The sequence below is a fragment of the Cyanistes caeruleus genome, chromosome 1 (assembly GCF_971803275.1).
Source record: "Cyanistes caeruleus chromosome 1, bCyaCae1.hap1.1, whole genome shotgun sequence".
NCBI lineage: Eukaryota > Metazoa > Chordata > Aves > Passeriformes > Paridae > Cyanistes > Cyanistes caeruleus.
Window position 1 is genome coordinate 133,496,081 of NC_141701.1, and position 27,194 is coordinate 133,523,274.

At 36.5% G+C, this 27,194-nt stretch overlaps 1 protein-coding gene and 2 long non-coding RNA genes across 4 annotated transcripts in view; 1 reads left to right on the forward strand and 2 right to left on the reverse strand.

The window, feature by feature from the left end:
- The window catches only part of MALRD1 (MAM and LDL receptor class A domain containing 1), a 246,864-nt gene that overhangs the window by 210,250 nt on the left and 9,420 nt on the right, over nucleotides 1-27,194 (forward strand). For both annotated transcript variants that reach the window (XM_086859185.1, XM_023920197.2), the window contains exons 37-38: nucleotides 25,086-25,162; nucleotides 25,255-25,345. In XM_086859185.1, coding sequence (XP_086715311.1) covers nucleotides 25,086-25,162; nucleotides 25,255-25,345 — 168 coding nt within the window. The remainder of the gene's footprint in view (nucleotides 1-25,085; nucleotides 25,163-25,254; nucleotides 25,346-27,194) is intronic.
- LOC147655920 (uncharacterized) lies at nucleotides 10,938-18,269 on the reverse strand. The gene is made up of 4 exons (XR_015278659.1): nucleotides 17,712-18,269; nucleotides 16,732-16,819; nucleotides 14,398-14,500; nucleotides 10,938-13,868 (listed from the first exon to the last, which is right to left on the reverse strand). It is a non-coding gene; the product is annotated as an uncharacterized LOC147655920 (long non-coding RNA).
- LOC147655921 (uncharacterized) lies at nucleotides 22,711-26,160 on the reverse strand. Its single transcript, XR_015278660.1, has 2 exons — nucleotides 25,886-26,160; nucleotides 22,711-25,168 (listed from the first exon to the last, which is right to left on the reverse strand). It is a non-coding gene; the product is annotated as an uncharacterized LOC147655921 (long non-coding RNA).

The following is a 27,194-nucleotide window of genomic DNA, read 5'->3' on the forward strand; positions in this document are numbered from 1 at the left end:
TTATGTGCTGGGCTTTGGCCAGTTCAGGTCCATCCTGCAGCCAGCTGGCATTGCCTCCACTGAACATGGGGGAAGCTTCTGGAAGTTTCTCACAGAAACCACACCTGTAGCCCCATCCAGCAGATACCAAAACCTTGCCATGCAAGCCCAATGAAACATCAATCTTCAAGCTAGGCTTCAGAATTCAGTAAGGCTGAGATTTTTGCTTGTTATATTTTAAATTATGGAGGTGAGAATGGTTTGGGTTTAAATTAACTGTGTATTGCATTTGTGCAACCAGATTTTGGTAGCTAGGAGGGGGGCAACAGGTGGGGCTTCTGTGAAAAGCTGCTGAAAGTTTCCCCCATCTCTGACAGAGCCAATGTCTGCTCCAGGACGGACCCACCACTGGCCAAGGCTGAGGCAACTAGAGAAGATGTGATGACATATTTAAGAGGAATAAAAAAGTTATTGCAAAGATGTAATTGCATGAAGAGATCTGGAGCAGTCTGTTCTTGAAGGACTGTACCCCAAAGAAAGGGACTCATGCTGGAGCAGTTCCTGAGGAGCTGTAACCCATGGGAACCCAGGCTGGAGAAGGTTGTGGAGAATTGTCTCCAGTGGGAGGGATCTCTCAGTGGAGCAGAGGAAGAGCTTCTCTCCCTGAGCAACGTCAGAAACAACCTGTGATGAACTGATTATATGGCCATTCCCCACCTCCCTGCACCACTAGAGGAGAAGGAGAAAGAGCCCAGTGAGGGGGGTGGAGTTTGGGAAAGTTGTTTTTAGGATTTGTTTTATGTCCCATTGTCCTGCTCTGATTTTGAATGGTAATAAATTCAACTAATTTCCCCAAGACAAGTCTGTTTTGCCCTTGATGGTAACAGGTGAGTGATCTCTCCCTGCCCTTATCTCAGCTTGTGAACCTTTTTGTTATGTTTTCTCTCCCCTGTCCAGTTGTGGAAGGGAGTTATAGAGTGGCTTTGGTGTGCACCTGGAGTCCAACCAGAGTCAGCCCACCACAAATTGTTTCCCTGAGGATGAGAAAACTAACTCACCAGAATGCTTGATATTTTATTTGCAGTATGCATGGTTTTGTACTATCAGATATAGATAACAAATTATCATATGGCTTCGTAGAAATGCTGAACTAAACTGTGCCTTATGTCACCCTCTGGGCAGCCACATGAATGTCAAAACCATGATAATTCTCTCTGTGGTCAGAGAGGAAGAATTGTCACCAAGGTGTCATTTTTAACTCTAGTTCTGTACATACTTAGGGTACCTTAGCAGCAGTATAAACTCCTCGGGTAGAGGAATATATCAGTTGTGTATAAACACATGCATTGCACCTAGGCTAACCTCAGCAAGTGCCTTTGTTGGAAAAGAAAACAATATTGGAGCCAAGAATGTGTGACAATGGCTTCTTTAATATAAGTGCTAGGTGAGATCACACAGTAAGGATTGTCTAAATTCTAAGATTAAATGTGTTTGAGCTCTGGGTCATTAACCTACTATATTAGAAAATTATTTTTATTGCTTCATGAGTTTCTTGTTTCCACTTAGAACTTTCCCATTTCTTACTTTAATCTTTTTTCCATTCATCCTTATTAACTATTGAATTTTCCACTGATGAAATATCTGCTCCACTGAGTTTGGTGGCAAAAGTTGTGCAAATTAAAGAAAATTCCTTAAGGTTGCAAAATGGAGCTAACAAGTTGACTACCTACAGTAAAATGGAGCCTGTGTTATGCAGTGCTTGCATGCTTGAGTTTCCTATGCAAGCAACTGACAGTGCAGCTTTGCACAATGAGGAGCTGAACAGAACATTTTTAAAGCAGTGCTACATAGAGTCAAATATCCCAGTGCTTCCTTTTCACAGAGCAGAATTCCAATTTAAAAATAGTTATTACTCTTCTGGGGGCTTCATTCCTAGATTTTAAGTACTATCTTGCAATCAACTGATTTTTACTCATTTTCAGATAAATTAAAGTGCATGGTTTGATTTATATTGTAGTCTATCAAATAAATGTCAAAATTTAACTGTCAGGAGTTATTAACAGATTTCAACAGATGGGAAGAAAAGTTTTATTTGCCTTGCTTTTCTTTATTCTTTATCTTTTACAAAGCAATATTTCATTAATGTAAACTTTTTAGATACCTAGGAAAATGGAAGAAACATTTCCAAAAACTTGTTAATATTTTAGTGTGTGGAGAATATAATGTTTACATAATCATATAAACTCACAAATATTATCTTCCTGCCTCTCTGGTTTTTAGAATTTAATGTGAGATGATTTGGCAGAACACAATTTAAGAGGCTACACAGCAGCTAAGCTACTTGTTATTAAGGTTCTAGCGTTTTAATAGCTGTCATCAAATTTTTCTTCACTTATAAACTTCCTCATGCTATCAGTAAAGTCACTTTGATCAGCACTAAAACCCACATATTGAGAGTGTTGTACTTAATGGATGTAGCTGAGAACTTTTTATCTGACAGATCATAAGATAGTAGGGGAAAGCTAAAAATGAACATACAGCTGTGCAGCCAATACCATTAACTTCTGTATATATATATCTATATATATGTGTGTGTGTATGTGCATAATGTTCCTACAGCTGTCTAAAACTTTCTACCCTTAAAATTCATTTCAGTGTGCTGTTACTCCAGACAGCAGGATAAAAGTTTTTGTAATCTAAAGTATTTGTGATATACTGTTTACTTTGCTCTGATCTACAAAAATCATAGTGCCACAGAACTGTGCACACCTCATTTCAAGATAGAACCATACAACACAATTGTGTATTTAAATATAATATAGACATTGGTATATTATCAAATTACTCTTTCTTATCTTTTTAAAGTTATATATTTATTTGTATTTTCATTGAAACCACTCAGAGAGTACGGCCAAAGTAAGATTTCAATAAGTGTCATAATGGAACCAAAACAATGTACCATGCCATATTTTATTTTTGTCTGTTCAAGGTTTTATATGGTAGAATCAGTGTGCATTTGAAAAAGACGGTGAAACAATAATCAGCTTTCTCTGTGCAGTCTTATACCTACTAAAAGGTCAATGTCCCTTGAATTTTAGTCTTGTAAAAAAGTCCCTCAGAAACCCTTTTCTTTAATCATCCTGAACTGCTCTGCTTTTCTACACTCTGCACTTCTAATGGTACAAGTTGTATTTGTACCTTGAATGCTCTTTCCTGACTTTTCCTTTTAAGATGCATTCTTACCCATCATATCTCACTTAATTTTTTTGCCCAAATTATCATTATGCATCTCAGCTAATGCAGAATTGACCCTTCTTGCTTGAATGACTACAGAGTTTTTAGACCAATAGTCTTCAAAAGCAGCTGCAGAGAGGATTCTTCTTTTTTTAATCTGCTCCCTTTTCCTGACTGCATCAAATGTTAAATATTGACCCCGCTTCCCTAGCCTTCATAATTGATTCCAACTCCATCTACAATTTCTTATTTAGCAAGTATAATTTGAATAAGTTTCAAATACTGGTTGCTGGAACAGAGAGCATAACCTATCCCCTGCCCCGTGCAGTACAATAGCAATAGATTGTGTTCTAACAGATCTGCACTCTTGTCAAAGTGTAGAGTACAATTAGACAAAACTGGTTTTACTAATTGAACAGAAAGTAGTTTTCTCTTGCAAAATAAACTCTTTCCAAATGTTCATGAAACCAGGACTGAGCACAGGAAGGAATTAGGTATATGATTTCCTCATAAATCCAAGGAATCAAAGCATGGGATGAAAATCTAGCCTTTGACATTTGAGCGGCTTTTACAACTTTTTTTCTTCACTCTGCTCTTGTTTTTTAATTACTTACTTTGTTCCAGTAGTATTAAGTCCTCACAGCTGATATTGGCATGTAAAAGATGGAACAAATGGTTTGGTAAATGTTCAAGATTATCTTTATTTGAATATATCTTCTCACATCTATGAAGAACGTACATGTAGTCACAAAAAATGCACAGCAGTGAACTGTACAATTAATTTGTTAAGGCAGTCTAGACTGCAAGATTCAAAGCTGTGTTGATATTTCAGAAGTGCACATGTGCTGCAATATTAATCAAAATTGAGCTTTCCCCTTTTTAGGTTGGCCTAAGAAAGTACTTTACAGTTCATGAGGTCTTTGAGAAAATAAAGAAAACAAACAAATGAAACCACCATGAAACAAACAACCCCCCCAAACCCAACCAAACTTTAGTTAATATTATGGGCTAAACTCATTCATTTATACCTTCTTCTTTTTCCTTGGAACTGGCAGAAGAATAATTTGCATTAAATTTAGATGATATTAAGGATATTTCTCTAAAGGACAGGCAGATTTTGCCCTAGTTCTATAAATTCCAATTTCTTTAGACTTTGCTAAATACCACATGATGGAATTAAAGTTTGGTTAGAAGGTTGATCACTTTTTCTCCTTTCATCTTTCCCCTTCAAGGACATGTTACTGAAAATGAGAGTAGAATCACAGAGTCATAGAAAGGTTAAGCCTGGAAAAGATCTCCAAGGTCACTGAATCCAACCATTAACCCAGTGCCACCATGTTTCTGGACAACCATGTCCCTAAATGCCACATCCACATAATTTCTTTGAACACTTCTAGAAACAGTGACTTCACCACTTCCCTGGGCAACCTGTTCCAATGCCTGATCACCCTTTCAGTGAAAAATGTTTTCCTAATATCCACTCAAAAACTCTCCTGGTGCAATTGAGGCCATTTCCTCTTGTCCTGTCACTTTTTACTCAGGAGAAGAAGCCAACCCTCACGTGGTTACAATCTCCTTTCAGGTAGTTTTAGAGAGCAATAAGGTCTCTCCTGAACCTTCTTTTCTCCAGGCTGAACATGCCCAGCTCCCTCAGCCTCTCCTCATCACACTTAGGTTGCAGATCTTTCAATAGCTTCATTGGCCTTCTCTGGACTTGCTCCAGAACTTTAATGTCCTTATTAGTGTTATTATAGCATTATTCTTGCTTTTAGTGTTATTCTAGCTAAAAAATGATTCCTTACCTTCACAATTTAAGCAAAAATAAATAAAAATAAATAAATAAAAATAAATAAAAATAAAAGCATTTTAAAGTTTTCTGGTGAAACGCAGAAATTTTATAAAATATTCTGAAAAGTGCTATCTAGTCAGAAAATTGTCTACATAAGTATTTTTGACAGAGAATAACCCATCTGGCCAAGCCAAAATCTCTGGAATATGTAGAAAGGAAGAATACTTGTATTTATTCTTAGACTGTTCCTTTCCATACAAGCCTGGCATATCACTGCACAAACACATCAGGGACATGTATATGTTACATGATGAAGGGGAGAAGTTCTGAGGAGATGGAGTAATTTTTCAAAATATGAATAAACAATTTTTTGTCTTCTTAATGTAGTCCTCAATACAAAGTATTTCCATCCAATATCCCAAAAGAGTCTCCTCTCTAATGTCCCCAAAACAAAAAAGGTGCCAGAAGACTCCTATACGTGGCCCATATTGTGGTGTAGTGCAGTGAGCTGACGCTGGCAGAACACCAGATGCCCACCAAAGCCACTCTGTCACTCTCCTCGGCTGGACAGGGGAGAGAAAATGCAGTGAAAGGCTCCTGGGTTGAGATGAGGACAGGGACACATCACTCACCAGTTACCATCACGGGCAAAACAGACCTTGACTTTGGGAAAATCCCTGATGGGCTCAGCCTTTGCCAGCAGCAGGTCGGTCTCGGAGCCAGCTGGCATTTTCTCTGTTGGACACGGGAAGATGCTGGCAGCTTCTCACAGTAGCTTCTCACTGTAGTCCCCCTCCACTTCCAAAACATTGCCACACAAAACCAAAACATGTAGCATTAGTGAAACAGGAAACTCAGAGAAACTGTAAACCACCTTTTATTTTTTAGGCGCTTAAAAAGTTATTGAAGCTAAGTATTCAGAGCAGTGCCAAGTGTGTGCATTCCTTATGACCAGTTTCACTCTTCTGCAACAAAGAAGCCACATGGAAATATTTTTTTTGCTGTTGCTATTCTCAGGGCAGTTCAAGCAGCAATTTCAGACACAGATTTATGAAGCCTGGCAGTCCTGAGAATAATTGTGCAAGTCTGGAATTGAGGATTTCTGAGCTTAGGATGTGCAGCTTCCCTAGCACAAAGTCTTCTAAATCATGCAAGCAATTCTAAAACCCATATCCCACTTACTTTCAAGAGGCTTTTTGATGAAATATCATTTTAATACTAACAAAGTTCACTTTTTTCAGCTATGAATTCATCAGTAACTATCTTACAATAGTGCTATATCTCCTCCAGAACTTTTAGTGTGCTTGTTTCAAGCTCTTCATGAGAGGGACTCTGGATTTTTGTTTGCATTGATGAAATCAGACACAGATATAATAACCAACACAGGAACTGCAGTGGTAAATTTTAAGTACCTAATCATATGTTTTCTACATACTTAGAGATTTCTAATTCTCAAACAGTGTCTGGAAAATAAATATTTTTAATAATTTTGAAAGCATAATACGTTCTTTGCAGAAGACTTGGATTTTCTTGTGTACTTGATAAAAAAAATTGAAAAACCAAATTAATTATCAGTACTAGTGTTGCTATTTATTTTTCAATGTTACTGAAGCTTCTGGAAGACCAGTGCCAGAATAAGGCAATGATAAATGTACATAATAGTTTGATTAATAGATTCTGCAGGATTATTTGTGAAGTACTCTATTTTGTGAGTAGACTCTAGTTAAGAATATTCAGTAAATATTATTTTCAGTCACATACTAAAGCAAAACTGGAATTTATTCTGTCTGGAATCAGTGCTCAACTTTAAATGAGGCTTTTACTTTTTTGCTTATAATGTCACATATATGCAGGAATAAATTAGATATACCAAACAGCAATCAATATCTTTCTGTCTAATATCTACTTACTTCTTTTATGTAAATGCTGGTTTATGTGTTCATTTCTGCTTCCTTAGAGATGACTATGAATTAAATTCCGTGTAGGAATATATCAATGATATTAATAGAAATACAACATCTTGCTCTAGGATAGACTTTATATTTGTGTTATCAATGAATGTATCAAAATTCATCTGTGTTTTCCAAAGAAAGCAAGGGTAAGTTAGGAATTGATGCAGATAGAATAGCTCTCTAAACAGTTCCAATCTTTCCAAATAATTACACTAAGCTTTCAGCCAGTCCAGGCAAACCACAATTATATGCAGATCATAAGGAATAGAAGGATTATTTGCCTTTCCATCCACATTCACTTTGAAACCCTGTGTTTATAAAATGTCATGAGAAAAACACTGCATTTACTGACCTTCCTTATGATTAACTAAGCAGGAGTTTAGGGGCCAGAGAATGACTTTCTTCCACTGCAAGTCACCACAAAATAAGTACATCTGCTGTAACTTTAAAAGTGTGGATCCGGTAATGCATTCCTAACCACCACAGATATGGCACACAGGACATTTCTCCAATTCTTGGCTCTGGATTCCCAGTGAAGTCACCACCCACAAAGTATTGTCTGTGCAAGTCAGACTTTGGCAGCAGGCTCAAGAGCAAAGGCTCAGACCCAAACCATAAGAGATATGTCAGCAAACAGTTTAACTTCCTTTTTGCTGTGTGGGTGACCAGAGCAACAGGAAGGCTGCTTTTATTGAATCCTCATGGAAAGTAAGTTCTCAAAGTCTCTTTCTTGAGGAAGAAATAAAAGAAGAGTTGGAACGGAACTGCACAGGGACAAGCTCAGGAAAAAATAATTAACCTCAAAGATAAATAAAATCACATAAAGGTTTATTCACAAGACTGCCAAGTGCATGAACACCAAGTGTGGATATCAAGTTAACCCTTAAACCTTCAAGAAAAGACTGATAGTCTGAGGTATTGGCAAAATTCCAGTGGTAAAATAAAAAGAAACCAAACAATATTCAGTTCTCAGTTTATAAAACTGAGAGGATCCTTTAGTTTACACTGCTGTTAATACACGTTCTACAATAGGTGTATGCCTGAAACAAATCCTGTTTCCACTCTTGTCAATATGTTGGTTCCACAAGCTTTTTATTTTCCATTCATTCTTAGATACTTAAAAAAGTTTGTAGTATTGAGTAACACAGCAACAATAAAAGAACCAATTCTTCAGCTGATGTAAATATTCTTCTCTCCATCTGTAAATGTAAAGTGAAAAGTCAATCAGCCTTACACCAATGTTGACTTCATAAATTAGGTAGCTTTTTGATCATGTCTTACCAAAAGTAAATATTTTGAAATAGAACTTTTTTCAATTGGTTTGTGTTAGGTTTGAAGAGTTTTTAATAATACCCTGGATCTAATGTCTCCTTTTACTTTTGAATTTGTTTCTACACAGTCCTTCACAGAGTCAGACATCTATTGACCTGTATAAACTACAACACTGTAGCTTATGCACCCTGACTTTTTTTGAGCTCTAACGTGACATTTGTGACAAAGCCCAGTCTTTCAAGCACACGGTCTGTGTTTGAATTTTTTGAATATTCAAAGAATCATTTATATAATCTTTATGAAAGGATTTCACTTATTTAAAATTCTTGTATTTTTCTTGCACCCCTTAACATAGCTGATTCAGTTTTATTCTTTGTCATAATCTTGTTTTGCCGTAGTTTTATGTTTTGTTATTTAAGTTACTTCAGATCCAGCGTGGTACTTTTTTTTTTTTTTTGGAAGTAACACAAGCCAAGTCTCTATTATGTGAAACCGGTGATATGGGTGTTCTTTATTGTGTGCATTTAGAACTCATTATTTTGGCTTTTGGTTGGTAAATTGGCCTTTCTTCCTCACATTTTTTCTTCATAAGACCTTTTGTGGAAATATCCTACAATGTAGTCATGTGGTATTTAACTTCTGTCCTAAATATAAAATATTAGGGACAATACTTTTTTGTTGGAATTCCAGTTGAAATCAAGTGAAGAGTCTCAGAAAATATTATAATATGTAAACTCTTATTGATGGAAGGCACTTTTACTCTTCCATCTCCAGAAATCCTAACTGCTGCAATGTTAGGGGTTATATACCCATTGAACAGTTTGCCTTCAAAGTAAATCTGGGAACATAATATAGGATTATAAACTTTTCTTTTGCTCCTGGATATTTCAGAAAAAGCACATGAATTAAGTTCCTTATAATGTAAGTCTGCCATAACTAACTGCTTAAAGCAGAAAATCTGTATATCCATAAAACGTTATAAGCAATTAATGGTTTATTTACGTATATTATATATAATATATTATATATTACTATATATAATTATCTATATATATGTAAATCAAATTTTGAAAATTGCTGTACAGCATCCCAAAAGGTACTTTAAGTACTGTCACTTAAAAATCTTACTTATGATAAGCGGGTGAAAAAAAATAATTATATTTTATTTATTTGGGTTTTTTGTTTGTTTATTTTAATGCAATTAAGATTAGGGTTCAGTTTTTGGCTTTCTATTCTGCCAAATCATTTTAGAGTTTATTAAAAAGCCAGAGGAGGTGGGTGGCAGGGGCATGTGTATGCTTGAGACCCGAGCCAACATTTGTTCTCTGAGCCATTTCAAATAGCTTTTACTCTCAAATGGAAATTATTCACTGTCCTTCAAGTCAATTAATTTAACTTTTCATGAGGTCAGCCTGAGCAAAGAGCTGAGCTTTCTGCACTCATTTGGCTTAGTTAAGCTCAGGAGAAGGACACACAGGGATCAGGCAGTGTAGCAGAGAAACCTCTCTGGTAGTGATATGTGGATGTGTTTCTAAACTGGTGGAACTCTGAGTGGTTTTAAAACATTTCTAAGACCTTGTGCCAGAGTTATAGAGAAACGATTCAATCAGGCACAAGAAGTGTGATGCTGATTATGTGAATGATTATGATTAGGTTTATTGCTAATACAGTCTCTAAATGTTGCCAATGCAGTATATATCACAGGCAAGTCTAAAGGGTTATACTGGGAGCAGGTTCACCTACAAACAGACAGGTTTCAGTCTCTGGCTGTGAAGCATGCACAGTTAAAAGGCAACAAAGCACCTATGTAGTTTCTTTAGAATTTTGTCTCTGTATTTGACTGGATCTTAGCACTTTTACTCAAAAGTGAGTCCCTGCCACCACGGGGATCCACCTGGAAGATGCCTATGACCTCATGAGACCAGCTGGCCCAGACTCCAGCAGCACTTTATACACCAAAGCCAACCACAGTCATCACAGCTTTCCCACTCTGGAATCATTCATTGTTCAAGCATCCAGAGAGTTCCTCCTGCAACACAGGAGGAACCTGTCCTTATCTTAGAGAAAATCACATTGTCCATTAGAGATGCGAGGGGAGAATGGGGCAAAGATCTGACTGCAGACCCCACGGTCTCTCCATGCTGCCACACACCTTTGAAATAGCCAAGGGATGTGTTTAATTAATAATGGAAATAGGGCAATGCCAATCATAGATGTGGAGACAGATTACCCAAAGAGCTAAAAATTAAGTTGAAGGTAGCACATTAACAACAACAACATGACAGAGGTGCAAATACTTATAAAATATTATTTTGTCCCAGTATGGTTCCTTGTGTGTAAGAGCTGAGAGAAGGAAATAGATATTGTTTTTCCTTTCATTTTCCCCTGGGGTGAGCCTGACTATAAGATTTTTGACAACTAATTTTCAGGGAAGGGAGGGAGGGCAAGAGGGGATGGAAGACAGGAGGAAGGAAGGAAGCCACAGTGTATTATGTCAGCTGGCTACACTAAAAGCATGTTTGTTCATCAAGATTTCCTCTTGTGCCATTCAATATACAGTTCTGGCACAGGGCTGCTCTCTGGAATTTATAGGAAGTAACTGCTGAGCCTTCCCTTAGTGTTTTCAGATGTAATGACTTATGAGAAAAGTATGCATGTCTGTATGGAAAACACAAGTCTTAGTACACACTGGTCACAAAAAAAAATCATAATTTTTGAACTTATTTTAATCCTGATATGCTAAGGAAACAAAGTTAGTGCAACTACTGCTATTCTATTTGTCAGAACATGATTCTTTCCACCTAAGTCCATATTTAGCTGGTCTGTCAAATTTGACCAATCTTGATATGAGAGAGAGATGTCCAAGATGGTCTCTAGAACTTTTTTTAAAAAATAGTTACTAAAGAATTACCTGAGAACCTGGTGTTTTGGGGTTTTTTTAGTTCTTTGCTGCCTTTAAAGCAAAATGGCAGCATGAGCCTCAATAGTTATCTATCCACTTTGCCCTGCACGTATTTTCCAACACACCCCATGACATAATGCTAAGCCTTGTCAATGTTCTCATGTGAGAACATTGAGAGTACCATAGAGATCTTGCAGAAATAGGCTAAAAGTGGAAGAAATTATAAGGACAAGAGAAAAGTAATTTTTTGAGAGTATGAATGGGTGGAAGCACATTAAAAACTAGGCATTATTAAATCCACAAAAAAGCAAAATATATTTTTCTTCCATTTGCTAATAATCACAATATACAATCTAATATTTAAAGACATTAAAGTCTTAAATAAAGATATAATTTAGAAAACAATGAAAATGCAAGTTTTTTATCACTTGTGCTGTATATTCAAAAAAATATTTTAGAAAGTAAGTCCCAAACATTGGCTCACAAAGCAAGTCCATCGTGCAGCATGTTTTCCTCTGCTTTCCACCTTTTTAGACAAGCAGAAGCAGAAGCAGGCTCAGACTCCTGCTGCTTCACAGCAACTGAGACAACAGCACGTCTCCTCTTGTACTTGTGCATGGGAAAACACCTGCAGACACAGCTTAGCCAATCATTTTTACTGGAAGTTTTACCATATTGTCACACCCAAAAGATGGAACTTCCTAAAGGAAACTTTAGTTCTGTGGCTGGAAAGGTTGGAATATATTGTGACCTACCCTGAGGCTGAATTCAGACCAAGGGAAAAAAAAAATATTGACTTTTTTTTTCCCTAATAATATTGTTGTGTTAATTTTTGATCCCATAAGAGGTACTTGCAAAATGCTCTATCTTAAAAGTGGAGATGCCCAGACTAAACACAAAAAGGCTTTTAAACTAAAAGCCAGCTTTTACTGGAATCTGAATTGGAAGACAAATTGAGAAAGCTCAGTGTGACTAGGGACAATAAAGTAGAAATAAAAACATTTACTCAGAGCTGTCCCCTTGCCTACTTTTCCTCACAGATCTGTTCTCACTTCCCTATTTGTTGCAGTAAAGTCAGACATTTTCTGAGTAACTGCAAGCTCTGCTCCTCTTTCTGTCCCAAAGAAACCTTCCCTTGGCTCTCTCCCTGGCTCATCCTCTTGCCTCTCTCCTGCCCTTACTGTTGTTTCTCAGCCTCTTTAGGTGAACCACAGGCCAGCAACTTTCCAGTGCCTCCCTGTCCTGCCCAGTGTGATTTCATCTGCAACTTCTGCTCTTCCCCCATCTCTCCTCTGGCTGGTCAGTAGTTTCCCAAAAAAAAGCCCCTTTCCTCCATCAAGAGGTTCAACCAAAGCTATCATACTAATTAAATGAATTTAACATAAAGCAGAAACTTAATATGCATAATTGCATTTGGAAACAAATAAGCTGAGATCTGCAGAATTTCAATATGAAAATCAAGCATTGATTGTCTTGGATAAAATGGCAAAAATGGACAACAAATTAGCCTTGCATTATCCTATCACTATTTCACAGCTCTCTACAAGTACCTGGTGCCCACAATATATCTTCTGGGCTTTAGTAGGCTAGGTCCAGATGTAGTTCTGATGCTGAGTTGTGCTTAATATCACAATGTAACCAAGAAAGTTTCACAATACTAGTTTTGGATAGAGAAAAAGAGTACCATAGACTACTGAACTCTAACATTTATATTATTTCCCAAGACAAGAAAAAGGACAGGAAAAAAGTGGACAGGAAAATTAGATGACAAATCTGGAAACTGTAAAGTAGCTGGTCATCAAGTACCTTACAAAAAGAAGGATAAACTTTGTTTTATTCTTGTCTTTACATTAACAGTGCCAATAAAACTGCTGCAAGAAATCTTTCTAGTAAAAAAAAAAAAAAGCCTAGCAAAAGAAATTGAAAAGATCAATATCTAACTTCACTCAAAAGGTAGCAAACTATCATATGCAAATAAATTCAATCTCCTTTTCCACATTAGAGAGTTGATTACCTCAGGTTATATTTGAAAACAATATGTAACAATATAATACATTATTAATTTATTTACTCTAAAAGAAAAAAGGGAACTGATGTGCACCAACATGATATATTTCTTATTCTCATTCTTTAAAAGTATATTCGAAAGTAAGTTATCTGGTCATGGTTTTCAGATATTTGATGTTGAAGAATAAAGGCAGGGCATTGTACCAGCTTTGTAAAAGACTGTTCAACAGCAGTAAAAAAAAATATCATCTGCTAAGGATTCTGAAGGAAAAAATATACACTTTTTATTCTAAATAGATGAAAAACTGCAATGTCCTTAGATGAGGAGAAGTGGGTTAATGAAATCACTTTTTCAGTTATAGAAATCTGACTTCAGCTTATATAAACACCTCAGTCCTGCGGCTTTACAAAATGTAAATCTGCCCCTTATTGATACAGAATGTTTGTCATGGCTTCCTGCCACCTTGTCCCAGCTGCTGACATAAAATCATCAGTAGAAAAACAGAACATAGCAAGGATTCTTGGATTTTACAGGTTTTTGGGTACTGCCTCTGTCTGTTAGGGCTGCTGACCAGCAATGCAGGCTAACTAGGCTTTTGTTCTGCCTGGCACTACATGCTAAAGGAGCATAAAGGCTGCTCAGAATTGTTTTACGTACAGTGATTCGTTGCACAGTAGTGCTAACATCAGGGGAATAGTTCTCATTTCTTCATCTGTACTGCATATTCCATGGCTGTAAACAAGAAGAGACTTTGCTGAATGGATGCTGGAACTCTGTTCGAAATTCTTCTATCATTAGCTATAGCTCACCATATGTTATTACAAATATGTGACACATGAATCACAGGAACGATTTTGCTTCATCAAAATGCCAGGTATAACAGTTGAAATTAACTCTTCTATTAAATTAATTCAAATAAGTCACATTTAGACCTATTTTCCTCAATAAAACTTTCAAGAATGCACTTGGAGTTCAAATTTCATATCAACAAAGAGTGTATCAGTAAGTGCAGAAGTTTGAAGGTTTAAATATGAAGAGCAGAACAGATGATGTAGCTGTTCATAATAACAATTGGGGTTTTTTCTGCTTGCTTTTTTTTCTTTTTTTATTAGATATTGTGAATTAGCTCTGCAGTATGACATGATTAGAATCATGTTGCAATGCTAAACACTGAATACTAGAATTAAAGCTTCAGATTTGGGAGGGAGGTTCATGGCAAGTTTGTTATCTTCCAATTAAATATGTGGTTGAACAGGCATACCTTAGGGTTTGAATTGAAATTGTATGGGAATCCTCAGTTCCAGCTTCTCCTAAATTCTCAAGTCTTGACTCTGTAACCATAACAACACTAAGAGAATGTGAAGCTGGAAGAAAGGTTGTGATGAAATTATTTTTATTGCATCTAAAGTGTCTTGGGTTCTCATAAATTGTTTAAAGGTCATTCCTCTGAAGATTTCATAAATTTAACTTGGTAACAAGAAACTAGAGAGAGAATTCCCCAAGCATCTGTGAAATTCATCTCTAATACCTGCAAATTATGCAGAGACAACATCCCTGCTTTATTTTCTATGAGCCACACTGTCATGTGTAGAACACTGAAGAACTTAAGTCTTTCTGGGTTGTGTGCAATTCAGAGAGTAAACCACTGTTTCTCTGGTACATAGATGGTAGGCAAAAGAGAAATTTTGTGTCTTTTTTGCTTGGTTTGGGTTGGTTTGTTTGTTTTTATATAAGCACACATTTAAAATACAAGCAAAACATTTTAAAGAATATATTTGTGTTGATGTAATCTTAGCCTACACTTGTGCACCTCCCTTGTACAACAGGGAGAAGCAGAATTAGATGTTATTGTACAGTGTTTTCCCTTGTGCAAGCAGATAAATTTACGACTGTCTCAGAATGACAAAATGATTTATAATCTCCAATATATACAACAATCCACCTGCCAGGAGCAATGCCTGATGTTGGCAGGCTCTGGTTAAAGCCAACTATTTCAGCTGATAAAAGGACTGAACCAATGCTGAAAAGGGGCAGCAGAAAAAAAAAAAGAAAATAATTTTAAAACATTTTTTATGTCATTTGTGCCAAATGTGTAGTTTAATATAGTCAAAACACTTCCATGGCATAAGCTTTTAAAATAACTATTTGATTTCTCCTGGACATTGTAGATTCAATCACATGAAAGCTATTCAGAGGGTAAACTGCAGTGAAAACCAGATACATGAACTGACTGAAATAACTTAACTATAGTGCAGATAATAATGTAGTGAGTATGTAGTACTGTTAGTTAGTATTATTGATTAAAAACAATAAGACCAAACATTAAAAATCAAAAGACAACTCCCTACCAAAAAACCAACACCCCAAAAAACCTCAAAAGAAACAAACAAAAAATTAACAAATAAAACCAAAACTAATATAAATAAACTAACAAAAAGTAAAAAAAATAAAATAAAAAAAATCCCAATGCACAATCTTGCAAAAACAAAGCAATAAAATGATGGGCTCTGTGGTAAGATACAGCCACTATAAATATATTTGGATTTTTTATCGGGTTTTCTACTTATAGAGTAACCTATCTGTTCTATCACAGAATTTTAATTTCAGCAAAAAGCTTTTTTCTGTGAAATGAACTGGTCTCTTGTATGATTTATTGCATTATTTCCTAATCTTGCTTAAATGTGAAGTCAGTGCCGGTTTTGAAAGCAAAATGATTTTGCTACCAGCTGTCAATACAGCTGCACAGCCAGACTTTCTGTCAGGTCGTTCCTTAATCTCTATTCAGCACTCTAAAAGTTGCAGCTAAGGTCTATATTTGAGACAAAGACATGTAAAACATGTTTTCTAGAGGTTTTGTTTATCTCTTTCTCTTCTTGCCCACTTTCTCTCTACATTTTTTCCTTATTTGAAATGTTCTCCAAGAGCAAATCAAAGATCAGCTCCAAATGCACCTCCCACAAAGAGCAAAAGGGAAGGAGGGAAAAACAGAAACATAAGAGGGTCAAAGAAAGAAAGGCATGTGAGATTTGTCAAAAAGAAAAAAAGGAGGAAGGAAGATCTGGGAAACAAGATGCATAGGCATGCTGGCATGAAGGACTGCTTCTTTTCTTCAGCTGATTTAAGCTAAGGTGTATCTCTTCAGTGAACGTTTTTATTTTGCTTCAACAGTTTAGGTGCTGCTGTACTGACACTGACTCCTGGGTAGGTTCTCTTCATATGGCAAATGGTAATGTGTAATGCTTCAATCTCCAAGGTTCCTTATCATGCAGGAAGGTGCAGATTAGTTGCTTTTCTCACTAGTGAAATGCTCTACATGCTGAGCACATCACTTGGAGCACTTGCACCAAACTTCCCCCGGCAGGCAAGGTGCCAGCCCGGTGCTCACAGCATGCCATGCTTTGATCCTGGTTCACAAAATGACTAATTTTCACTGGTATCCAGGCTTAAAACCACAAGGCTATTTTATGGACAAAGTCATTTATTCCGAGGGTCACTTTTCGCAAAGCACAGCTCCAGAAGCAGTGGGCTGAAACTCAGGACTCAGCTGTAATTTGGACTCTCACCTCCAGTCACCAGTGATCAGTGTACCTCTTACCTTGTTTCAAGTTGTTTCTTTCTCTGTTGTGTGGATGTCCATGTCAGCATCAGTTAGAATTAAACAACGTGTTTGCTGGTGGCCGGACCTTTAAGTAAAGTAGGATTGAAATATTGGTTTTGTCCTAGAGAAAATTTCATTTTAAAAGGCACTTTTTTTTTCTTCCTTAAGAAATCTTAAGTTTTTGAATTTGTTTATTATCTAGCTAAGTGAATAGTCATTTACCTACTGAATTTAGCACCAAATTCTTTCTTCAGTGCCAGGAATAGCTTCACAATTTGTCCCATTGGAGCTTTTAACTCAGTGATATAAATAGTGAAAAATCTGTTATCAGAAAACTATTATTTAAGAAGGTGGGAAAAGGCAGCATAAGAAAGAGTAATTGTTTAAATGGTGGATTTCAGGTCTGACCATCTGTTGTGAACACATACTTCTGCTTCATTGCTGTAGCTGAATAAATCTGTGCCATAAAGCAGTTCATGTCACATACCAACCTTCAATGAATTCTGCTGGGGCCTATTTCATCAAAAAAGTAAAGGCACAAAAGCAAATGACACAGCAAATAATTTCCATATAAGTCTGAATTTCCTTATGATAGGATTAAACACCCTGAAAAAAAACTCTGTCATGTCAAGTTTATCAGACATTGGCCTGAAGCAGAAAGAATTTATGGAAACAATAAATTAATTATTTTTTTTTTCAGATCAGTGTAATTCTCATAAGAATAACTTCAAAAATTTACTTTGTTCTGGGGTGTTTAGGTTAGGAGCCAGAAAGAAATCAGGCAGATCAGGCAAGTTTCAAGTACTGACAGGATTTCTTTAAAATTTAAATTCAAATTCTCGGTGAAATATAAGCCTTTTCATGTATCAGCTAATTTTAGTGAAGAAATATTTCCTCTGAAATTTTCTAACCTTGCTGTTCAAAATGATAGGCATTAGGGAAAGAATTTACCCTTCTCCACATAATAAGATGTTTACCTGCACCTAACAGAAGTCCTCAGCTGTCCATGGTGTAAATCCCACCTTCATGCTCTTATTCTAAAACCAGAGGTTGCTTATTTTCTGTTTCAACATTTCACAGCAAACATTAAGGTGTTTTTCCTCTTGCCTAGCTGTGAAAAAGCTAAACATTCCTATTTAGTCAGAATTATTCATTGTGACACTGTTACAGACAATGGTAAAGGACCCAGTGAGGATTGGTCACTTTATTTCACATAGTCTAAGTTTGTCCAAAATGTCTCTAGGTACCTCCCTTTTCAGGTGCTTAATGTTACAAGAATTAAGTCCCCCTCTAAACCCTTAAACTGGTTACCCTAGTTTCATTGTGTATCTTTGTAAAAAGCAATTAGATACACTGACCTCATCCTTCCTTATAACAATTTTCCTATTCAAGTCAGCTGTAATTACATCCTCTCATTGTGGCTGTGAGCAATGAGTAACCAGTGTGTCCTTCTAGGGACCTGAGAGTAGCTCCCAGCACACGCTGGAGAAAAGTTACATGGAAATGGTAATGATGCCAATATATGAATTTCCTTCCAAATTGCCATCAGTTATCACATTGAGCTCTGCAATCTCTAGGGAATTTCATTCTCTGATTTAAGGAGCTCTCTCTACTACCTATCATTAAGTTCTTGGCTTTTAAGACTTGCTGTGGGGCAAGGATTCCCTCAGGTCAGTTAAGAACTGTGTGACAAATAGGTCCCTTATTATTAGTTTAAGATGTATTTCCTTTCAGTTTGATTGAATGTTCTAGAAGATAGACAGCAAGCACAATTTTTCTTCTGTTTACCATATATCACCTTGTTTACCTTCAGCATGTCTGCGCTCACTCATCTTCTGTGTAAATGAAATCTGATCTTTTCAGTCTCTACCATATGACTTTAATCACTGTAATCTCTAAAGTCTCCTATTTTACTCATTATGCACACTGCATGATTTTATGATACAAAGTAAGCCATTACTTTCCTTGAATAATCTATGAGAATGCATAGATCTTTTCTCAGAGTACTTATAGTTCTTTTAGAATCTGTTTATACCTCATATTGCTCTCCTTCACGTTGATTCATTTATATTTACCACTTATGAACTTTAACAGTTTTCAGAAAACAGTTGTATCTAGGTCCTCAGATTCCAGGCCTTTGTTATCATACACAGTCACATCATATAATTCCATTCAGAAGTTTAGTCAGCTTTCTTTTATGACCATTTTTGGGGAGTTATTGTTCCTCTCTTATTCCTTGTTCCTTTCTTTGCTACTGGGAGTTTACAGCACCTGAGGATCTTTGGAGTATGTGTGCAAAAGGATAACTACTTTGCTGAAGCGGAGTTTGCTTCTTCCTTCATAATGGAAAGAAGAGTTACTGTTTTCATCAAGAGTCTAGTGAAGCTTCATTTGCATAATATTGGTTGCAAAGACTAGTGAGCAGAGAAACTTCTGCACTGATTCAGCAAAGAGATGGGAATTCTGTTTTCTGCAAGGAACTAGAGTTGTGGTTTTGGTGGACATTTTTCCCCTGCATCATCTGATGCTGCTCCTGGAGCAGCCTGCACTGCAGTAGAGCAGCTGTCCAGCGTGTGGGCATGGCACAGCTCCCAGACAATGTCAGCACACACGTGTAATGTTCCCCATGTAATGTATCATAAACAGCAAATGCATCAGAAACATGGCAATGGCAAAGCTGAGCTCACACAGAAGGTACTGGCTCACTGCACTGTAGCAGATTCATAAGAACATTCTCTAAAGGATATTTCACAATATACAGTCATGTTCAGAGGAATATACAGCTAAAATCATCCACATATTAATCTGCATACTGTTAATACCATGTACATTGAATAATTGGCTGAATAACTTTTGGTCATTCTGAATGTGCACGAGGCAGAACAGATTTGATTTTCTGTATAACAATTTTTTCAGATAAAAATAGGAAAAGGAGGTGTGCTTTGATATTTTGAAATGAAACAGTGTATTAGCCAGACATTTTCTTATAAATTAAACCTTCCCTGACTGAACATCAATGAAAACAATGGACACCCTGTCTGGTTTTTATTTTTCATTCCAAGTGAAAATGAGCCACAACTGCAGGCACAGGATGCAGCAAAAGAGGCAATGCTAAGTTCTTTCCTGTGCACTACCAATATGTATATGGGGAATAATGAATTGGAAATCCTGGAAGCAAATCTGAAGGGTCAGCATTCTCCCTTCCACAGTGACTTTTCTATAAGAACTTGCTAATAGCAGAAGACGTTTTGTCAGGCAGGATAGATTAGGATGTGCACTGGGATGGAAGTACTCAAGTGTTATTTCTTCTGTCTTTCTCTGTTGCTCCTCCTGTTTCAACTAGGAGGAGTTTCCTGTCTAAATGGATTGTGATGGCAATACCTGTATTTCAGATAAGCTTAAGACTTGTGTAAAATGAGGTGCTGCTAATTAGCCAGGATGTCATTAGTCCAGGGAAATTAATTGTACATAAATAATGCGGAATTTCAGCTTCATGGCTCAAGAGATAAATTCAGAGTCTTTTCAGAACTGTCCGTCTTAAAAATAAAATAGCAGAAGAGGATTATTAAGGAAGCTCTTCAAATTTCCCATTACCCTGCTAGTGAAGATTTAACACATAGCCCAGAAGACATGGTTATCTGTACTCCTTAAGGTCCTTACACCACAACAGCACTGGCATATCCCTGGCTGCTCTCATCAGAGAGAAAAGTAATCACGGCTGGGAAGAAGCAACTTATCAGCTTCCCAGAAGTACAGCCCGTGTTCAGCAGTGGATGGGTAGTTGAGAGTGCTCTCCTTCATTATCTGGACTTCAAGGGAGTCATCTCTTGGGTGCATGCAAAGGCTGCTCTGACCTGGTGCTGTTAGAGTAATTAAAGTTCACTTCAGGATTGATTGTCTAAAGGATTGCACAGGACAAAGGCCAAGTTTGACTTGATTTTCTATAAAGATGTCTGGTAATATTACTATTATTCGCTGATACAAGTTTGCAGTAACTTGGTCAAAGGACCAAGTCTGAGGGTTGAGAGTAGTTTTTTGTGATTGCAAAAGCATAGGATTGTGTATTTTGCACCTTCAGTAAAAACACCTAGGGAAACCTCATCCCTCTCCTCAAAATCACTGTAAACTAATACCATGATTGCCCTTGCCACCGTTTTTCTCCAATATTTTTATTTTATTCCTCAAGGAAAAGAGGGACTCTTCCAGTTTTTTATCAACTGCCTAGCACTGCATGTATTTGACAGAGTGTGAAGTCTACAGGAAATATCACTGGATGAGAACACCATTTCAACACCCAGCTTCCACAGCTGCAAAGGACTGCACAGGCAGAAGGCCATGGAGAGTCAGACTCAGAGAAGGGGGTACATGTATCCCATTTCTTAAGGATGATAGGCTCTGTGTTTTGTCATATAAGTTTTGCATAGATTCTGACCAACTAGTTGGATTGATTGGTTATTGCCTGCAATAGTTTCTGGATTTTGTTAAATATAAAATAATGTATAGTGGTACAGCCGTACAGCATTTTCAAAGACTGTAAAAGATTGTCATTCTGCATTTCTTAGCAAAACCTCCAACTATCCTATAGAAGACCATGCCTAAAATATTTGATTGTTTGGAAAGTACCCCTCAGCTTCCTAGTTGAGTGAAATAACTGGAGCACTTATAATAAAATTTATATATATATATATATATATATGATTTACATATAAAATTATTTATAAATAATTGTATTTTGTAAAAATAATTAATAATAATTATTTATAAATAAAATTATTTCTATTTTATTTATCTTCATGGTCTATAACTCTTCTCTTCTTCTCTAATCTAAATTATTGGCAGATATTGGTGCCAGAAATCTTATTCTATCCTCTCCTCTCAAGTTACAGAGTGATTTCTCCACCACAGCTATCACTGTAGTCAACTAGAGTTTCTAGAGATGATAGATATAAAAGAAAAAAATCTTGTGAGACATTTATGAAAGAAGATTGTTTTGAATATTTAAGAAAATTTTCCCTCTATTCTGGGAACAGAAATGCTTGGCTTCATTAAAAGCCAGAGGCAATGTTTGTATCAGCTGAGAGCCAAGGATATTAATGAGCAACTTTCCCGTGTTTTTCTTGGAGCCTCACTGAAAGTTGCAGGCTTCTAAACCAGCTGTAACTCTTACTTTCTCTTGTCTTTTTTTCTTTTTACTTGAGAAGGTGTAGTTTTGTTAGTACTGAAAAATAAAACTAATAAAGGGTTGAATGAATCTCTAAGTTATAAACCAGATTATTTTGACACTCTTTAATTTTACCTCAGTGGCAGAGATGATAGCTAAGATCTCCTGTCACAGTTAAAAAATAAAAAATAAATTAATGTGTGAAGATACATGTGGGAGCACTTAACAAACTTATACATTCACTGTTAAATTTTTTTGTTTAGCATTCCTTTTCCATCCTGGTCTTTAAGGACTAGCTATGTTGTCTTTGCTATCTTCATCTTTTTTGCCTTGACTCCTCCCTCTTCCTATAAAACAGTCCCCATGCCTAATGCTTTACAACATTTTTCCCATCTATTTGTTTTTTAATTTGTCCTTATAAATTACCAAGTTCCAGAGATGTTATCTTTGCTCTACTTTAATCCATTTTTACCCTTTTTTTTTTCCCCCAGCCAATGTCAGTGACACTTATGGTAGCAACCTAGATGGACACAGTAGAAAATCATTTCACTGGCCAAAATTACACCTTGATAGTCTGACATCAGATTCCTAAGTGTTATGTGTCATGTAGCATTCAGAGATTTGAAGAGGGATGAATGGCCAAGCCAAGGGAGCTAGTAGTTGATCACAAAACCTGTGTGTATAGGAAGATAAACTAAAAGATACTTAGCATTTTTTTTATTCACAATTCAAACATAGCATGAATCTGTGAAAATACTCCATCAATAAATGGAAACACAACAGATAAAGGTCTATTTAGATATTTCTGTGTAGTAGAACTTTCCTACAGTCCTACCAGTACACACAGCTGCTTTATGAACTGCCTCTTTGCAGCTCTGAGGTGAGTTATGTCCTGGTGCCTCCAAACCAGCAAATGGCACCTCTCATTGCCACTCTGAGTAGTGCTTGTGCACAGCTGCAAATCTGTTTTCTTATTCTTTCTTTTACAGTAAAGTAAGCTCTGCAGTGACAAGAAATCGGGCAATTTTTGTTAAAAGCATATCTAGTTCAACAGAATATCTGGCAAACGGAGAAAGAAAATTATACAATTGAGAGCAATCAGAAAATTATTTTGATGGGTGATTACCATCAGATTGCAATGTTTCTACACGAATCCACAAAGCTTGGTATGAGCCCAGCTGAAATTTGACATTTTTATAAGATCATCAGTCTGCATAAATGAGCAGCTTATGAATAACATGATTTTTTTTGTAGTATGCTGAAGGAGAAGAAGGATTGAAGAGACCAGGTATTTTCAGTCAATGAATACAATGGGTCTCCAGCTCAGCCAGAGTTGTCAGCTGAAATTATACCATTTTTTCCTTAAACTTAGAATGTTAGAATATGTCATTGGCTCCAGTTTCTAAAGCTAGGATTCATTAGTATATCAATTACTAACCTTAAATAAGGTAACCCTTTAACCACAGAAAACCCATCTGTAGTGTAAATGGGTTAAATGTAATCTTTCTCAACCCACTGTCTTTGAGTAGGGCTGGTACTCCCCTTCTGGCATAGTCTCTGCTCAGAATTTTTCAATCAGACACTGAATTGCAATTGTGCATCAGTCTCTTTTGGTCTTCAGTGAAGTCACCTTCCTGTCATGTCTGAAATTGGAATATTGATCTGGTGTCTGACATGCCCTGATCTTTTAAGGATTCTAATTATCATAGCAGCTACAGGTTCTTGCTGCTCCTATCACTCCACCCTTCCTCTCTTTACATCCACCACCCCTAAGCCATTTTCTGGGAATATGAAGTACTTCTGCCCCTCTGCAATGCCTGGTTAACTCTGTGTGCAGCTGCTAGGGTAAGGCATGTGGCAATACCTTGTGCTAAACTATGGCAAATAGCATGAAGTCCTCTCTCACATGTTCAAATTAAAGAACCTTAATATAAAGATTTCAGTTGTACATATATGTATATATGTATATGTGTTTATATGTATATATCCATATGTGTATATATGTGAGGCTTCATACTGTATATTTAAGGGGAGAAAACAACGACTTCAAATTTACATCTTAAAAAGTGGTGACTATGGAAAAACACTGTGGTGTTAGTTAGAAAGAATCTCAATATGCATTCCAGACCACATTATTAGTTTGTGAAACTGTAAAGAAAGGAATCATAAGTGAAAAGAATTTTCCATGCATTTGACATTACTAGGACTGAAACTGGACTACTACCATCACTTCTCTCTCATATTCCCTTCTAAAAAAACTTTAAAATTTATGAAGCTCATAAATCACCAGCCATGCATATAATTGGGAAGCTGGTAGAAGTCATTCCATCAATAAACTCAGGATGGGGTTCAGCCATCATGTAGGGTGCCTGAAATTAAGATGTCAGTATGTGGCCATCCCCCTAATGACCTTTTATGCTGCAGCCACTTTGAGATTCCCCAAACTGTGTCTCAGCAAATGCAGCTGACCCTCACCCAGGTGTCCAGGGTCCCTCATTCTGATGGAGAGAGAAGGCCACAATAAAAGCAAGTAGACAAAAGGTTAATTGAGGCAAATTAAAGTGACAGATGATATAGACCTTTCTGGTGAATGTGATTAACCATTAAGCAACAGGTGTAAATCAAAACAGCAAAGCTTATGCCAGATATTTTACATTTTGGTCACATCAAATCAAGAGAGGATTTTAGCAAATGGAAACTTTGGAATAATTTTGCATGGCTGAAGTCAAGTGTAGCTTTGGTTTTGACAAAGTATTCATTGGAGAAATATCATTTTTGCAAAAAAAATGGAAAAACAAGAGAGGCAAATTAGGTGACAAGAGAAAAACATCTTTCTCATATTCTAATTGTGTGTCTTTATCTATATTAGGGCCCCAGTTCCTCAACTCAGAAATGTATTTAACCCTCACATGGAGGATACATGGAAATTAGTCAAATTTCTTTTGCTGTGAGAGAACAATATGATGGCATTATGGACAAGGAAGCCAATTCTAGTCTTTGAACTTAGTTTTATTTCTTCTCTCTTCTTAGTTTGCTTTGTGTATTTCTCACTTAGACTCCATTATTTGTGATTCCTGGATAAGCTTTAGTCACTGGCAAAGGTGCTCAAAACTTTGGCATTTCCTCTGCACTTATCACTGTTTATGATCCTTTCTCCTCCTTTCTTCAAAAGTTCTTGTTTTATTCACAGATGTGGAAAAGGATGGAAAGGAAACCGTTGCCACATAAGAGCTAAGCCTCCTCAGCCTCCAAGTCTTCTACAAAATGGTAGGTCTGTAAAAAGAAAGTAGTATCTTTCAATTCATTCTTTGAGTCATTCATTTTACTTATTTCTGTGTTTGATTGCTCTGATTTTGCAGATATTTGGATTGGATTGGGTATCGGTTTCTTACTGATTAAAATTACAGCTGCTGCCTTGTATTTTCTTTTGAAGAAGAAAGTGCCAGAAACGTAAGTCAAACTTTCATTTTACATACAGCAGACACAAATGTGGCATAGAGCAATGGCCAACTGCCCAGGCTCATTGGTTTCAGCTTTTAAATCTCCCCACAGTCTGTCTTCATACGCAACACTAAGCAGAAAACGTAACTTTGCAACAAAAGCTGACCTTAGTGGACCCCAGACTGGAAACAATGAGCAATGGCTTGATTGCCTAGAATGTTTTGATTGCTGCATTGTACGAGTATTCTTAAATTATAAAATTCATTTTTTAGGATATGCCTTCAACTGACAACTCACTGTTTCACAGATATATTTGCAAGCTCCTCCTGTCATCTCTCTGATAATCTCTGCTTTTTCTCTCCTCCCTAATTCAAGATTTTTTTTCTGTTTATTTAACTCTAACTCCTGTATTGCTCCTCTGCCTGTCTCTCAACTTATTCTTCTAGATCCTTCTCTCTTAGCAAGTACCTAGCACTGTCCCTTCCTCCCTTTCAGCAATTCCTGTTGCACATTTCCTTGTCCATTTTTGTGTTGTTAGATTTTCCTCACCCTTCATTTTCTACTCCAGCATTAATCTTCAAAGCTGTCTCTTTTCCTTTAACTTGTTCTCTGCTATAGACTTTCCTCTCTTTGGGGATGTTGTTATCTCCCAAACTATCTACTAAACTGTGCAGGCTCCTGTCCTGACATTATTGCTGCTGACACATCTCCTATCTCTGCGTGCTCCCCTGACAGGTACAGCGCTCTATGGACACAGGAGCAAAATGCTGAAGCAGAGACCTATATTGGTTGTGCTTCTGTTAATTGAGTGCATAGCTTCACCTGCTTTCCTTACATCTCCTTCCCCTTCTTTAAAGCAGGAATAACATTTCCTTATCTGATTTCATGGGGCTCTAAGATTTAATTCATTCACATAAATACAACCTGCTAAGGCACACATATGGAAAAGCATTTCAGAAGTGCAAGATTACTTGTATTGTAAGAGCTGCTGGATTTTTCTTTTTGTGATTTCAATAGTTGTCTTTTAAAAAAAAAAAAAAAAGAGTTTAATTGCTCAAAACATGTTTGATAGTGCTTTAATTTAAAAAATATTGTTGTTTCTTACACTTCTTCTGTGCTTCTTCTCACTCAACACTCCCTCCTACCTTTTTCTTTCATATATGTCTAATTAAATGTTATTGCACTGCCATTCACATCTCTTTTACCCACATATCTGTATTTAAGGAATATTTTTTTATTTTCTTCTAATAAAAAAAAAAACCCTGTCTTTTTTGTACCCTGTTGCAATATGATGCTAAGCAATATGGTCCTATTAGGTATAAAAGAGGAATGAATGAGGATCTTCTTAATATGGCTCTAAGAATATACCACAGCCCTGATATGCAGAGAATCAGAGCTGTGAAAGAGAGGATTAGACAAGCTTATGAAAAAAAGCTTATTCTGGTCTTGATTGTTTTCATTAAAGCTTCCAGAAAGGTAAGTTATGATGATGGAAATTTTTGTGACTATATATTAGACTATTAGACACTGAGGTTGTCAAATCATTTTTCCCACACTACAAATAAAAATTTATATTTTCCTTGTTTTTAATCACTGTCAACTTAACATATAAGTAAAAATGCTTTTTATAGGCATCTTGCTAAGAAATGTTCTAGCTAATATATGGCAATTTGTTTGAAATTGTGAAAACAATGAAATCTGAAATTTTGAATTTGAGAAGGTAAGTTCATCAAGGCTCTTCCTCTTCAACTACCTAGTGCTTACCATGATTTCATATACAAAAATCACAGCTGGAAACATTGTAGTAAATTAAGGCAAGTTATTCCTGAAGTGCTTAATTAGTAATCAGAAGTGACTA